The sequence below is a fragment of the Panulirus ornatus genome, chromosome 56 (assembly GCF_036320965.1).
Source record: "Panulirus ornatus isolate Po-2019 chromosome 56, ASM3632096v1, whole genome shotgun sequence".
Lineage (NCBI taxonomy): Eukaryota > Metazoa > Arthropoda > Malacostraca > Decapoda > Palinuridae > Panulirus > Panulirus ornatus.
In genome coordinates this window covers 216,243-234,142 of record NC_092279.1, presented here as the reverse complement: position 1 = coordinate 234,142, position 17,900 = coordinate 216,243, and the positions used below count along the sequence as shown (strand labels likewise).

General features: G+C 41.5%; 1 protein-coding gene across 2 annotated transcripts in view; it reads left to right on the top strand.

Annotated features, from left to right (window-relative positions):
- LOC139765811 (metabotropic glutamate receptor 5-like) overlaps positions 1 to 17,900 on the top strand; it is a 173,759-nt gene that overhangs the window by 86,112 nt on the left and 69,747 nt on the right. For both annotated transcript variants that reach the window (XM_071693604.1, XM_071693605.1), the window contains exons 12-13: positions 6,009 to 6,151; positions 8,537 to 8,779. In XM_071693604.1, coding sequence (XP_071549705.1) covers positions 6,009 to 6,151; positions 8,537 to 8,779 — 386 coding nt within the window. The remainder of the gene's footprint in view (positions 1 to 6,008; positions 6,152 to 8,536; positions 8,780 to 17,900) is intronic.

Genomic DNA, 17,900 nt, shown 5'->3' with positions numbered 1-17,900 from the left:
GGTTGAGAGAGCAGAAGAGGGTGTTTTGAAGTGGTTTGGGCACATGGAGAGGATGAGTGAGGAAAGATTGACCAAGAGGATATATGTGTCGGAGGTGGAGGGAACAAGGAGAAGAGGGAGACCAAATTGGAGGTGGAAAGATGGAGTGAAAAAGATTTTGTGTGATCGGGGCCTGAACATGCAGGAGGGTGAAAGGCGTGCAAGGAATAGAGTGAATTGGAGTGATGTGGTATACCGGGGTTGACGTGCTGTCAGTGGATTGAATCAAGGCATGTGAAGCGTCTGGGGTAAACCATGGAAAGCTGTGTAGGTATGTATATTTGCGTGTGTGGACGTATGTATATACATGTGTATGGGGGGGGGGATGGGCCATTTCTTTCGTCTGTTTCCTTGCGCTACCTCGCAAACGCGGGAGACAGCGACAAAGTATAATAAAGAAAAAATAATATATATATATATATATATATATATATATATATATATATATATATATATATATATATATATATATATATATATTGGAAAAGAACACAATTTTGCGCGTGATCAAGATATTCCTATGAGTCCACGGGGAAAATGAAACACGATAAGTTCCCAAGTGCACTTTCGTGTAATAATCACATGATCAGGGGAGAGTCACATGTTTACCAAATGGCGCCCTAGCTTCGTCTCTTCGATTTTTATCAACTGACTTATATTTCTCTCTTGTGTCGTCCACACACGCACATATGCACACCTATACATTTCAACGTATACATATATATGTACATGCACACACATATACATATATAAACATGTACATACTTCATACTTGCTGCCTTTATTCATTCCCATATATATATATATATATATATATATATATATATATATATATATATATATATATATATATATATATATATATATATATATATATATATATATATACATATATATATATATATATATATATATATATATATATATATATATATATATATATATATATATATATATATATATATATGTATATATATATATATATATATATATATATATATATATATATATATATATATATATATATATATATATATATATGTGTGTGTGTGTGTGTGTGTGTTATTTTTCTTTGTCGCTGTCTCCCGCGTTAGCGAGGCAGCGCAAGGAAACAGACGAAAGAATGGCCCAACCCACCCACATACGCATGTATATACATACACGTCCACACACGCAAAATATACATACCTATACATCTCAATGTATACATATATATACACACACAGACATATACATATATACAAATGTACATAAGTCATACTGTCTGCCTTTATTCATTCCCATCGCCATGGGATGGGAATATATGTATGTATGTTTATATATATGTATATATATATATATATATATATATATATATATATATATATATATATATATATATATATATATATATCTTTTTTTTCATACCATTCGTCATCTCCCACGTTAGTAAGGTAGCGTTAAGAAGAGAGGACTGGGCCTTTGAGAGAATGGGTAGTGAGTGGTAGGATGAATAAGTAAGATTATTAGTGAAAGAGAAGAGAGAGGCATTTGGACGATTTTTGCAGGGAAATATTGCAAATGAGTGGCAGATGTATAAAAGAAAGAGGCAGGAGGTCAAGAGAAAGGTGCAAGAGGTGAAAAAGAGGGCAAATGAGAGTTGGGGTGAGAGAGTATCATTAAACTTTAGGGAGAATAAAAAGATATTTTGGAAGGAGGTAAACAAAGTGCGTTGGACAAGGGAGCAAATGGGAACTTCAGTGAAGGGGGCTAATGGGGAGGTGATAACAAGTAATGGTGATGTGAAAAGGAGATGAAGTGAGTATTTTGAAGGTTTGTTGAATGTGTTTGATGATAGAGTGGCAGATATAGGGTGTTTTGGTCGAGGTGGTGTGCAAAGTGAGACGGTTACGGAAAATGATTTGGTAAACAGAGAAGAGGTAGTAAAAGCTTTGCAGAAGATGAAAGCCGGCAAGGCAGCGGGTTTGGATGATATTGCAGTAGAATTTATTAAAAAAGGGGGGTGACTGTATTGTTGACTGGTTGGTAAAGTTATTTAATGTATGTATGTCTCATGGTGAGGTGCCTGAGGATTGGCGGAATGCTTGCATAGTGCCATTGTACAAAGGCAAATGGGATAAAAGTGAGTGCTCAAAATTACAGAGGTATAAGTTTGTTGAGTATTCCTGAGAAATTATTATTATTATTATTATCATTTTGCTTTGTCGCTGTCTCCCGCGTTTGCGAGGTAGCGCAAGGAAACAGACAAAAGTAATGGCCCAACCCACCCCCATACACATACATATACATACACATCCACACACGCAAATATACATACCCATACATCTCAATGTACACATATATATACATACACAGACACACATATATACCCATGCACACAATTCACACTGTCTGCCTTTATTCATTCCCATCGCCACCTCGCCACACATGGAATACCATCACCCTCCCCCCTCATGTGTGCGAGGTAGCGCTAGGAAAAGACAACAAAGGCCCCATTCGTTCACACTCAGTCTCTAGCTGTCATGCAATAATGCCCGAAACCACAGCTCCCTTTCCTCATTCACGCCCCACACAACTTTCCATGGTTTACCCCAGACAGCACGTCAACCCCGGTATACCACATCGATCCAATTCACGCTATTCCTTGCCCTCCTTTCACCCTTCTGCATGTTCAGGCCCCGATCACTCAAAATCTGTTTCACTCCATCTTTCCACCTCCAAATTGGTCTCCCACTTCTCCTCGTTCCCTCCACCTCCGACACATATATCCTCTTGGTCAATCTTATATATATATATATATATATATATATATATATATATATATATATATATATATATATATATATGTATATATATATATATATATATATATAGATATATATATATATATATATATATATATATATATATATATATCTTTCGTTCTTTCTTTTAAACTATTCGCCATTTCCCGCGTTAGCGAGGTAGCATTAAGAACAGAGGACTGGGCCTTTTTTGCAATATCCTCACCTGGCCCCCTTTGTTCCTTCTTTTGGAAAATTAAGAAAAAAAAAAAACGAGAGGGAGGATTTCCAGCCCCCCGCTCCCTCCCCTTTTAGTCGCCTTCTAAGACACGCAGGGAGTACGTGGGAAGTATTCTTAATCCCCTATCCCCAGGGATAATATATATATATATATATATATATATATATATATATATATATATATATATATATATATCTTTTTTTTCATACCATTCGCCATCTCCCACGTTAGTAAGGTAGCGTTAAGAAGAGAGGACTGGGCCTTTGAGAGAAAGGGTAGTGAGTGGTGAGATGAAGAAGTAAGATTATTAGTGAAAGAAAAGAGAGAGGCAGATGTATAAAAGAAAGAGGCAACAGGTCAAGAGAAAGGTGCAAGAGGTGAAAAAGAGGGCAAATGAGAGTTGGGGTGTGAGAGTATCATTAAACTTTAGGGAGAATAAAAAGATGTTTTGGAAGGAGGTAAACAAAGTGCGTTGGACAAGGGAGCGAATGGGAACTTCAGTGAAGGGGGCTAATGGGGAGGTGATAACAAGTAATGGTGATGTGAGAAGGAGATGAAGTGAGTATTTTGAAGGTTTGTTGAATGTGTTTGATGGTAGAGTAGCAGATATAGGGTGTTTTGGTCGAGGTGGTTTGCAAAGTAAGACGGTTACGGAAAATGATTTGGTAAATAGAGAAGAGGTAGTAAAAGCTTTGCGGAAGATGAAAGCCGGCAAGGCAGCGGGTTTGGATGATATTGCAGTAGAATTTATTAAAAAAGGGGATGACTGTATTGTTGACTGATTGGTAAAGTTATTCAATGTATGTATGTCTTATGGTGAGGTGCCTGTGGATTGGCGGAATGCTTGCATAGTGCCATTGTACAAAGGCAAAGGGGATAAAAGTGAGTGCTCAAATTAGAGAGGTATAAGTTTGTTGAGTATTCCTGAGAAATTATATGGGAGGGTATTGATTGAGAGGGTGAAGTCATATACAGAGCATCAGATTGGGGAAGGGCAGTGTGGTTTCAGAAGTGGTAGAGGATGTGTGGATCAGGTGTTTGCTTTGAAGAATGTATGTGAGAAATACATAGAAAAGCAAATGGATTTGTATGTAGCATTTATGGATCTGGAGAAGGCATATGATAGAGTTGATAGAGATGCTCTGTGGAAGGTATTAAGAATATATGGTGTGGGAGGCAAGTTGTTAGAAGCAGTGAAAAGTTTTTATCGAGGATGTAAGGCATGTGTACGTGTAGGAAGAAAGGAAAGTGATTGGTTCTCAGTGAATGTAGGTTAGCGGCAGGGGTGTGTGATGTCTCCATGGTTGTTTAATTTGTTTATGGATGGGGTTGTTAGGGAGGTAAATGCAAGAGTTTTGGAAAGAGGGGCAAGTATGAAGTCTGTTGTGGATGAGAGAGCTTGGGAAGTAAGTCAGTTGTTGTTCGCTGATGATACTGCGCTGGTTGCTGATTTTTGTGAGAAACTGCAGAAGCTGGTGACTGAGTTTGGTAAAGTGTGTGAAAGAAGAAAGCTGAGAGTAAATGTGAATAAGAGCAAGGGTATTAGGTACAGTAAGGTTGAGGGACAAATCAATTGGGAGGTAAGTTTGAATGGAGAAAAGCTGGAGGAAGTGAAGTCTTTTAGATATCTGGGAGTAGATTTGGCAGCGGATGGAACCATGGAAGCGGAAGTGAATCATAGGGTGGGGGAGGGGGCGAAAGTTCTGGTAGCGTTGAAGAATGTGTGGAAGTCGAGAACATTATCTCGGCAAGCAAAAATGGGTATGTTTGAAGGAATAGTGGTTCCAACAATGTTATATGGTTGCGAGGCGTGGGCTATGGATAGAGTTGTGCGGAGGAGGGTGGATGTGCTGGAAATGAGATGTTTGAGGACAATATGTGGTGTGAGATGGTTTGATCGAGTAAGTAATGTAAGGGTAAGAGAGATGTGTGGAAATAAAAAGAGTGTGGTTGAGAGAGCAGAAGAGGGTGTTTTGAAATGGTTTGGTCACATGGAGAGAATGAGTGAGGAAAGATTGACCAACAGGATACATGTGTCAGAGGTGGAGGGAACGAGAAGTGGGAGACGAAATTGGAGGTGGAAAGATGGAGTGAAAAAGATTTTGAGTGATCGGGGCCTGAAGATGCAGGAGGGTGAAAGGCGTGCAAGGAATAGAGTGAATTGGAACGATGTGATATACCGAGGTCGACGTGCTGTTAATGGATTGAACCAGGGCATGTGAAGCGTCTGGGGTAAACCAGGGTGTTCTGTTGGGCCTGGATGTGGAAAGGGAGCTGTGGTTTCGGTGCATTATTACATGACAGCTAGAGACTGAGTGTGAACGAATGTGGCCTTTGTTGTCTTTTCTTAGCGCTACCTCGCGCACATTTGGGGGAGGGGGTTGTTATTTCATGATTGGCGGGGTGGCGATGGGAATGAATTATGTACATGTGTATATATGTATATGTCTGTGTGTGTATATATATATGTATACGTTGAGATGTATAGGTATGTATATTTGCGTGTGTGGACGTGTATGTATATACATGTGTATGTGGGTAGGTTGGGCCATTTCTTTCGTCTGTTTCCTTGCGCAACCTCGCTAAAGCGGGAGAAAGCAACAAAGCAAATAACAAAATGATAATAATAAATATGTGTGTATATATATATATATATATATATATATATATATATATATATATATATATATATATATATATATATATCTTTTCTTTTCTTTCAAACTATTCGCCATTTCCCGCATTAGCGAGGTAGCGTTAAGAACAGAGGCCTGGGCCTTTGAGGGAATACCCTCACCTGGCCCAATTCTCTGTTCCCTCTTTTGGAAAATTAAAAAAAATGAGAGGGAAGGATTTCCAGCCCCCCGCTCCCTCCCCTTTTAGTCGCCTTCTACGACACGCAGGGAATATGTGTCTCCAAGATAATGATGACCATCGTATTGCAGGCTGTGACGCCATTCCAGTCGACCACATCAAATGGGACGACACCGAAGCCATCGTGGCCCTCACCCTGGCCTCCCTGGGCTTTCTGGCCACCTGCTTCACCATGGCCACCTTCCTCAAGTTCAACCACACGCCCGTCGTTAAGGTGGGTCACTCCTCCTTTATCCCACACTCCCCCGTCTTCTCACCCTGTGTTTTGAAGGTTCTGTAACCTAAAGTCAAGATCTTTCGCCCTGTGTGTGTGTGTGTGTGTGTGTGTGTGTGTGTAGTGTTTATGATGCTATTTTGTCTCGCGTCTCTTGTGCCAATTCTTACTAATATTTTGACACTGTAACCCCTTACCCATACTGTATTTTGCTGTGCCTTTTAACATTAGTATATGACATGCTTCAAGATCGAACACACCTCCCTAATTTATCGAACTGGTTAGAGAGGCTGTGTGTTGAGTCTCCATCCATGTCCATTGCCCACTGGCCCATCTAACTCGCACTTGCTTTAGGACTCTGAAACAGTTTCATGGTGCCGTTTCAACTGCAGTGAAACTAGAAAAAACCATGGAATGAAACTAGGTAGACCCATGCATCGTCACAGAAGGATCCGGCATTAAAAACGCGTTTCTTTCTTTTTCGTAATTGGATTTGAAGGTCTTTTGTTAACATGGTTTGTCTGTCTTTCAGCCGCATGTGTTTAGATCATTGTCTCGCCTGCCTGATAACTTCTCTGAGATCTGAAAGATTAATCCTTCGATGGGAGAAACTCCCGCATAATATTCAATATACATGCAAATATACACAAGGGGAAGGGAGGTACAGGAGGATAGATCTTGGTGACACTTTATCTTCCATACACCTTTGAGGAAACATGAGACGTAGCTTTGGTCTGTGTGCCTCCACCAGAGACCAGACGAGGCCGTAGTCAAAGGAAACCAATCCAGGATTAAAGTACAGCGAAGTTGTGAAACATATGGTATCCCTTGATGTTACTTGCATCTAATGTGCACTCCCTACTTGTGTACTTTTTTGCATATGTGTGTGTGTGTGTGTGTGTGTGTGTGGGGGGGGGGGGGGGGGGGGGGGGGGCTGGATGTGGAAAGGGAGCTGTGGTTTCGGTGCATTATACATGACAGCTAGAGACTGAGTGTGAACGAATGTGCCCTTTGTTGTCTTTTCCTAGCGCTACCTCGCGCACATGCGGGGGAGGGGGTTGTTATTTCATGTGTGGCGGGGTGGCGAAGGTAAGTAATAAGGGCAAACAGTATGAATTATGTACATGTGTATATATGTATATGTCTGTGTGTGTATATATATGTATACGTTAAGATGTATAGGTATGTATATGTGCGTGTGTGGAAGTGTATGTATATACATGTGTATGTGGGTGGGTTGGGCCATTCTTTTGTCTGTTTCCTTGCGCTACCTCGCTAACGCGGGAGACAGCGATAGAGCAAAATAAATAAATGAATAAATAAATAAATATATATATATATATATATATATGTCGGTGTATGTTTATGTTGAAATGTATAGGTATGTATATGTGCATGTGTGGGCGTTTATGTATATATATATATATATATATATATATATATATATATATATATATATACACATGTGTATGTGGGTGGGTTGGGCCATTCTTTCGTCTGTTTCCTTGCGCTACCTCGCTACCGCGGGAGACAGCGACAAAGTATGATAAATATATAAGATAAGTATATATATATATATATATATATATATATATATATATATATATATATATATATATATATATATACATATAAATATATATATATATATATATATATATATATATATATATATATATATATATATATATATATATATATATATATATATATATATATATGTGCGTGTGTGTGTGTGTGTGTGCAGTAATTCGTCTCGAACATTTTCTGTTAAGATAATCAGATAATTGTTTGGTTTCTTTTATCAGATTCGTTATGACTTTCTCCCGTATATTCTGATATCTCTTTTTACATCTCTGTGAGGGGGAAGTTGTGTAAGATACCTCCAAAGGTTGTCTCGGCGTTTCGACTTGAATCCATCAAATCATCTTCCGGAGCGTGTGGAGAGGTCAGTGGAGGAGGCAGGGATGGCCCCTGGTAAGTAGGTGAGGCTGGGTAATACCTGTGGGCAGACGTGCATTTCACGCCGCGCAATTATTGGCTGTACCGCAATGCTGGAGCGTTGAGTTGTAGGATCGGATCCCGCCTCGGCCTGTGTTCTAGTTGTTCTTCGATGAATGGTTCTTCGGTGATGTGTGTGTGTGTGTGTGGGGGGGGGGGGGGACTTAGGTCTTGTTCAGGACGTAGTATCCTTTTGGATTTACTATCTTCCTCCTGTGTGAGGGTAGTGTTATGTTTCTTGGTGACATGTTGTGTGACATGTGGTACTGGGTTCACCACAAGAGTGGCCATCTTGGAGCGCCAGCAGGGTTAACCATCCTGGACCACTAGCAGGGTGTCCACCATCCACTCCTCTCTATTCCTAAGACATAATCATTTCCTCAGGCCTCCACGCGGGAGCTGTCTTACATCATCTTCGTGGGGATGATGGTGTCTTACTGCGCCACGCTACCCCTCTTGGCCCGGCCCTCGCATCTCTCCTGCGCCATGTCTCGCATCCTGCCTGGGCTCTCCTTCGCCATGATATACGCCGCCCTCGTCACCAAGACCAACCGCATCGCCAGGATCCTGGCAGGGAACAAGAAGATCATGATGCGCAAACCCCGTTTCATGTCCGCCACTGCACAGGTGAGACTTCGAGTAATGAATCTAATGGACGTCTTCCATGACATTCATTTACCAGAATATGCCTGATGGGCTTTTCCCTATATGCCATCAAGGAACTACATCCATGGCCTCAACTCAGCGCAGTATGGCCAGATCTTTGGAACAAACCCCTGCACGCAGCCCGTGCACACATCTGTCTGCCTTTCGCACTTGACCATTCCAGTAGTTATCAGCTTACAACATCCTGGTATCTCACTTTAGTTTGTTATCACCCTTCATGATGTTCACCTAATGGCTCATTCACATACCGTCCATTTCTCTCAAATCTTCACTAACATGAGAAGCCATCAACCTACCTACATCCTGTCAATCTTTCTCCTCATTTTTGTTGCTGAATTCCTTTCGTGTAAGTCAGTCTTCTTCTATCTAGCATACCCCATTACACCTCTTGTCTCACTTACATGATCATATAGGAAAGCTTCAGCAGTATGCTTATTGTTTTAATATTTTTCCCTGGAAGCTCCTGAGCCATCTGTTTCCACGAGCTTGCTAAATGAAGGCCTACCAGCCAGTTATTCCAATACAGAAATGTTCCTGTGCTTTGATTGACCAACGGCATTACAGAATTTGATTCCGCTCTCTACGACAGAAGTGCTTTGCTTTGCTTTCTAGATTCAAGACGGCTTTCCCTTATTTATACTCGTAAACATTCCTTCAACACTCGCTGTAGTTCTTATGTACATTACTCTTAGAATACAATATCATTATTTGGCAAGAATGCCCTAAACTGTCAGTATCCTCACTTGGCCCCCTTCTAGGTTCCTTCTTTTGGAAAAATAGAAACGAGAGGGGAGACTTTCCAGCCCCTCGATCCCTCCCCTTTTGGTCGCCTTGTTCGACATGCAGGGAATACGCGGGAAGTATGCATTCTTCCCTATTCCCAGGGATATATATATATATATATATATATATATATATATATATATATATATATATATATATATATATCTTTTTTTCTTAATTTATTATACTCTGTCGCTGTCTCCCGCGCTCGCGAGGTAGCGCAAGGAAACAGACGAAAGAATGCCCCAACCAACCCACATACACATGTATATACATATACGTCCACACACGCACATATACATACCTATACATCTCAACGTATACATATACACACACAGACATATACATATATACACATGTACATAATTCATACTGTCTGCCCTTATTCATTTCTGTTGCCACCCCGCAACACATGAAATGACAAACCCCTCCCCATGCATGTGCGCGAGGTAGCACTAGGGAAAGACAACAAAGGCCACGCTCGTTCCCTAGCTGTCATGTATAATGCACCAAAACCACAGCTCCCTTTCCACATCCAGGACCCACAAAACTTTCCATAGTTTACCCCAGACGCTTCACATGCCCTGGTTCAATCCATTTACAGCACCTTGACCCCGGTATACCACATCGTTCCAATTTACTCTATTCCTTGCACGCCTTTCACCCTCCTGCATGTTCAGGCCCCAATCACTCAAAATCTTTTTCACTCCATCTTTCCACCCGCTATTTGGTCTCCCACTTCTCCTCGCTCCCTCCACCTCTGACACAAATATCCTCTTTGTCAATCTTTCCTCACTCATTCTCTCCATGTGACCAAACCATTTCAAAACACCCTCTTCTGCTCTCTCAACCACACTCATTTTATTACCCACATCTCTCTTACCCTTTCATTACTTACTCGATCAAACCACTTCACACCACATATTGTCCTCAAACATCTCATTTCCAGCACATCCACCCTCCTGCGCACAACTCTATCTATAGCCCACGCCTCGCAACCATATAACACTGTCGGAACGACTATTCCTTTAAACATGCCCATTTTTGCTTTCCAAGATAACGTTCTCGCCTTCCACACCTTCTTCAACGCTCCCAGAACTATCTCCCCCTCCCCCACCCTTTGAATCACTTCCGCTTCCATAGTTCCATCCGCTGCCAAATCCACTCCCAGATATCTAAAACACTTCACTTTCTCCAGTTTTTCTCTATTCAAACTTACCTCTCAATTGACTTGTCCCTCAACCCTACTGTATCTAATAACCTTGCACTTATTGACATTTACTCTCAGCTTTCTTCTTTCACACACTTTATCAAACTCAGTCACCAGTTTCTGCAGTTTCTCACCCGAATCAGCCACCAGCGTTGTATCATCAGCGAACAACAACTGAGAACTTCCCAAGCTCTCTCATCCACAACAGACTGCATACTAGCCCCTCTCTCCAAAACTCATGCATTCACCTCCCTAACAACCCCATCCATAAACAAATTAAACAATCATGCAGACATCACGCATCCCTGCCGCAAACCGACATTCACTGAGAACCAATCACTTTCCTCTCTTCCTACTCGAACACATGCCTTACATCCTCGATAAAAACTTTTCACTGCTTCTAACAACTTGCCTCCAACACCGTATATTCTTAATACCTTCCACAGAGCATCTCTATCAACTCTATCATATGCCTTCTCCAGATCCATAAATGCTACATACAAATCCATTTGCATGTCTAAGTATTTCTCACATACATTCTTCAAAGCTAACACCTGATCCACACGTCCTCTACCACTTCTGAAACCACACTGCTCTTCCCCAATCTGATGCTCTATACATGCCTTCACCCTCTCAATCAATACCTTCCCATATAATTTCCCAGGAATAGTCAACAAACACATACTTCTGTAATTTGAGCACTCACCTTTATCCCTTTTGCCTTTGTATAGTGGCACTATGAATGCATTCCGCCAGTCCTCAGGCACCTCACCATGAGTCATACATACATTGAATAATCTTGCCAACCAGTCAACAATACAGTCACCCCCTCTTTTAATAAATTTCACTGCTATACCATCCAAACCCGCTGCCTTGCCGGCTTTCATCTTCCGCAAAGCTTTTACTACCTCTTCTCTGTTTCCCAAATCATTCTCCCTAACCCTCTCACTTTGCACACCACTTCGACCAAAACACCCTATATCTGCCATTCTATCTTCAAATACATTCAACAAACCTTCAAAATACTCACTCCATCTCCTCACATCACCACTACTTGTTATCACCTCCCCATTAGCCCCCTTCACTGATGTTCCCATTTGTTCCCTTGTCTTACTCTCTATATTTACCTCCTTCCAAAACATCTTTTTATTCTCTCTAAACTCTAATAATACTCTCTCACCCCAACTCTCATTTGCCCTCTTTTTCACCTCTTGCACCTTTCTCTTGACCTCCTGCCTCTTTCTTTTATAAATCTCCCAGTCATTTGCATTATTTCCCTGCAAAAATCGTCCAAATGCCTCTCTTCTCTTTCACTTATAATCTTATATCATCCTACCCCTCACTACCCTTTCTAATCTGCCCACCTACCACGCTTCTCATGCTACAAGCATCTTTTGTGCAAGCCATCACTGCCTCCCTAAATACATCCCATTCCTCCCCCACTCCCCTTACGTCCTTTGTTTTCACCTTTTTCCATTCTGTACTCAGTCTCTCCTGGTACTTCCTCACACAAGTCTCCTTCCCAAGCTCACATACTCTTACCACTCCCTTCACCCCAACCTTCTCTCTTCTTTTCTGAAAACCTCTACAAATCTTCACCTTCGCCTCCACAAGATCAGACATCCCTCCAGTTGCACCCCTCGGCACATTAACATCCAAAAGTCTCTCTTTCGCGCTCCTATCAATTAACATGTGATCTAATTACGCTGTCTGGCCATCACTCCTGCTTACATAAGTATACATATGTATATCTCTCTTTTTAAACCAGATATTCCCATTCACCAGTTCATTTCCAGCGCACAAGTCTACAGTCTCTTCACCATTTCCATTTACAACACTGAACACCCCATGTACACCAATTATTCCCTCAACTGCCACGTCACTCACCTTTGCATTCAAATCACCCATCACTATAACCCGGTCTCGTACATCAAAACTACTAACACACTCACTCAGCTGTTCCCAAAACACGTGCCTCTCATGATCTTTCTTCTCATGCCCAGGTGCATATGCACCAGTTATCACCCATCTCTCTCCATCAACTTTCAGTTTTACCCATATCAATCTAGAGTTTACTTTCTTACACTCTATCACATACTCCCACCACTCCTGTTTCAGGAGAAGTGCTACTCCTTCCCTTGCTCTTGTCCTCTCACCACCCCCTGACTTTACACCCAAGACATTCCCAAACCACCCTTCCCCTTTACCCTTGAGCTTCGTTTCACTCAGAGGCAGAACATCCAGGTTCCTTTCCTCAAACATACTACATATCTCTCCTTTTTTCTCATCTTGGTTACATCCACACACATTTAGACACCCCAGTCCGAGCCTTCGAGGAGGATGAGCACTCCCCGCGTGACTCTTCCTTCTGTTTCCACTTTATAAAGTTAAAATACAAGGAGGGGAGGGTTTCTAGCTCCCCGCTATATATATATATATATATATATATATATATATATATATATATATATATATATATATATATTTTTTTTTTTTTTTTTTTTTTTTTTTTTGCCGCTGTCTCCCGCGTTTGCTAGGTAGCGCTAGGAAACAGACGAAAGAAATGGCCCAACCCACCCCCAATCTTCTGTTTCCCATTTTAGAAAGTTAAAAAAGATACAAGGAGGGGAGGATTTCTGGCCCCCCGCTCCCGTCCCCTCTAGTCGCTTTCTACGACACGCGAGGAATGCGTGGGAAGTATTCTTTCACCCCTATCCCCAGGGATGAATATATATATATATATATATATATATATATATATATATATATATATATATATATATATATATATATATATATATATATATACCACGCTCTTTTTATTTCCACACATCTCTCTTATATATATATATATATATATATATATATATATATATATATATATATATATATATATATATATATATTTTTTTTTTCTTTTTTTTTTTGCTTTCTCGCTGTCTCCCGCGTTTGCGAGGTAGCGCAAGGAAACAGACGAAAAAAATGGCCCAACCCACCCCCATACACATGCCTTGATTCAATCCACTGACAGCACGTCAACCCCGGTATACCACATCGCTCCAATTCACTCTATTCTTTGCCCTCCTTTCACCCTCCTGCATGTTCAGGCCCCGATCACACCAAATCTTTTTCACTCCATCTTTCCACCTCCAATTTGGTCTCCCTCTTCTCCTCGTTCCCTCCACCTCCGACACATATATCCTCTTGGTCAATCTTTCCTCACTCATTCTCTCCATGTGACCAAACCATTTCAAAACACCCTCTTCTGCTCTCTCAACCACGCTCTTTTTATTTCCACACATCTCTCTTACCTTTACGTTACTTACTCGATCAAACCACCTCACACCACACATTGTCCTCAAACATCTCATTTCCAGCACATCCATCCTCCTGCGCACAACTCTATCCATAGTCCACGCCTCGCAACCATGCAACATTGTTGGAACCACTATTCCTTCAAACATACCCATTTTTGCTTTCCGAGATAATGTTCTCGACTTCCACACATTCTTCAAGGCTCCCAGAATTTTCGCCCCCTCCCCCACCCTATGATCCACTTCCGCTTCCATGGTTCCATCCGCTGCCAGATCCACTCCCAGATATCTAAAACACTTCACTTCCTCCAGTTTTTCTCCATTCAAACTCACCTCCCAATTGAAGTGACCCTCAACCCTACTGTACCTAATAACCTTGCTCTTATTCATATTTACTCTTAACTTTCTTCTTTCACACACTTTACCAAACTCAGTCACCAGCTTCTGCAGTTTCTCACATGAATCAGCCACCAGCGCTGTATCATCAGCGAACAACAACTGACTCACTTCCCAAGCTCTCTCATCCCCAACAGACTTCATACTTGCCCCTCTTTCCAAAACTCTTGCATTCACCTCCCTAACAACCCCATCCATAAACAAATTAAACAACCATGGAGACATCACACACCCCTGCCGCAAACCTACATTCACTGAGAACCAATCACTTTCCTCTCTTCTTACACGTACACATGCCTTACATCCTCGATAAAAACTTTTCACTGCTTCTAACAACTTGCCTCCCACACCATATATTCTTAATACCTTCCACAGAGCATCTCTATCAACTCTATCATATGCTTTCTCCAGATCCATAAATGCTACATACAAATCCATTTGCTTTTCTAAGTATTTCTCACATACATTCTTCAAAGCAAACACTTGATCCACACATCCTCTACCACTTCTGAAACCACACTGCTCTTCCCCAATCTGATGCTCTGTACATGCCTTCACCCTCTCAATCAATACCCTCCCATATAATTTGCCAGGAATACTCAACAAACTTATACCTCTGTAATTTGAGCACTCACTCTTATCCCCTTTGCCTTTGTACAATGGCATTATGCACGCATTCCGCCAATCCTGAGGCACCTCACCATGAGTCATACATACATTAAATAACCTTACCAACCAGTCAAGAATACAGTCACCCCCTTTTTTAATAAATTCCACTGCAATACCATCCAAACCTGCTGCCTTGCCGGCTTTCATCTTCCGCAAAGCTTTATATATATATATATATATATATATATATATATATATATATATATATATATATATATATTTTTTTTTTTTTTTTTTTTGCTTTGTCGCTGTCTCCCGCGTTTGCGGGGTAGCGCAAGGAAACAGACGAAAGAAATGGCCCAACCCACCCACATACACATGTATATACATACGTCCACACACGCAAATATACATACCTACACAGCTTTCCATGGTTTACCCCAGACGCTTCACATGCCCTGATTCAATCCACTGACAGCACGTCAACCCCGGTATACCACATCGATCCAATTCACTCTATTCCTTGCCCTCCTTTCACCCTCCTGCATGTTCAGGCTCCGATCACACAAAATCTTTTTCACTCCATCTTTCCACCTCCAATTTGGTCTCCCTCTTCTCCTCGTTCCCTCCACCTCCGACACATATATCCTCTTGGTCAATCTTTCCTCGCTCATTCTCTCCATGTGCCCAAACCATTTCAAAACACCCTCTTCTGCTCTCTCAACCACGCTCTTTTTATTTCCACACATCTCTCTTACCCTTACGTTACTTACTCGATCAAACCACCTCACACCACACATTGTCCTCAAACATCTCATTTCCAGCACATCCATCCTCCTGCGCACAACTCTATCCATAGCCCACGCCTCGCAACCATACAACATTGTTGGAACCACTATTCCTTCAAACATACCCATTTTTGCTTTCCGAGATAATGTTCTCGACTTCCACACATTCTTCAAGGCTCCCAGAATTTTCGCCCCCTCCCCCACCCTATGATCCACTTCCGCTTCCATGGTTCCATCCGCTGCCAGATCCACTCCCAGATATCTAAAACACTTCACTTCCTCCAGTTTTTCGCCATTCAAACTCACCTCCCAATTGACTTGACCCTCAACCCTACTGTACCTAATAACCTTGCTCTTATTCACATTTACTCTTAACTTTCTTCTTTCACACACTTTACCAAACTCAGTCACCAGCTTCTGCAGTTTCTCACATGAATCAGCCACCAGCGCTGTATCATCAGCGAACAACAACTGACTCACTTCCCAAGCTCTCTCATCCCCAACAGACTTCATACTTGCCCCTCTTTCCAAAACTCTTGCATTCACCTCCCTAACAACGCCATCCATAAACAAATTAAACAACCATGGAGACATCACACACCCCTGCCGCAAACCTACATTCACTGAGAACCAATCACTTTCCTCTCTTCCTACACGTACACATGCCTTACATCCTCGATAAAAACTTTTCACTGCTTCTAACAACTTGCCTCCCACACCATATATTCTTAATACCTTCCACAGAGCATCTCTATCAACTCTATCATATGCCTTCTCCAAATCCATAAATGCTACATACAAATCCATTTGCTTTTCTAAGTATTTCTCACATACATTCTTCAAAGCAAACACCTGATCCACACATCCTCTACCACTTCTGAAACCACACTGCTCTTCGCCAATCTGATGCTCTGTACATGTCTTCACCCTCTCAATCAATACCCTCCCATATAATTTACCAGGAATACTCAACAAACTTATACCTCTGTAATTTGAGCACTCACTCTTATCCCCTTTGCCTTTGTACAATGGCACTATGCACGCATTCCGCCAATCCTCAGGCACCTCACCATGAGTCATACATACATTAAATAACCTTACCAACCAGTCAACAATACAGTCACCCCCTTTTTTAATAAATTCCACTGCTATACCATCCAAACCTGCTGCCTTGCCGGCTTTCATCTTCCGCAAAGCTTTTACTACCTCTTCTCTGTTTACCAAATCATTTTCCCTAACCCTCTCACTTTGCACACCACCTCGACCAAAACACCCTATATCTGCCACTCTATCATCAAACACATTCAACAAACCTTCAAAATACTCACTCCATCTCCTTCTCACATCACCACTACTTGTTATCACCTCCCCATTTGCGCCCTTCACTGAAGTTCCCATTTGCTCCCTTGCCTTACGCACTTTATTTACCTCCTTCCAAAACATCTTTTTATTCTCCCTAAAATTTAATGATACTCTCTCACCCCAACTCTCATTTGTCCTTTTTTTCAGCTCATGCACCTTTCTCTTGACCTCCTGTCTCTTTCTTTTATACATCTCCCACTCAATTGCATTTTTTCCCTGCAAAAATCGTCCAAATGCCTCTCTCTTCTCTTTCACTAATACTCTTACTTCTTCATCCCACCACTCACTACCCTTTCTAATCAACCCACCTCCCACTCTTCTCATGCCACAAGCATCTTTTGCGCAATCCATCACTGATTCCCTAAATACATCCCATTCCTCCCCTACTCCCCTTACTTCCATTGTTCTCACCTTTTTCCATTCTGTACTCAGTCTCTCCTGGTACTTCCTCACACAAGTCTCCTTCCCAAGCTCACTTACTCTCACCACCCTCTTCACCCCAACATTCACTCTTCTTTTCTGAAAACCCATACAAATCTTCACCTTAGCCTCCACAAGATAATGATCAGACATCCCTCCAGTTGCACCTCTCAGCACATTAACATCCAAAAGTCTCTCTT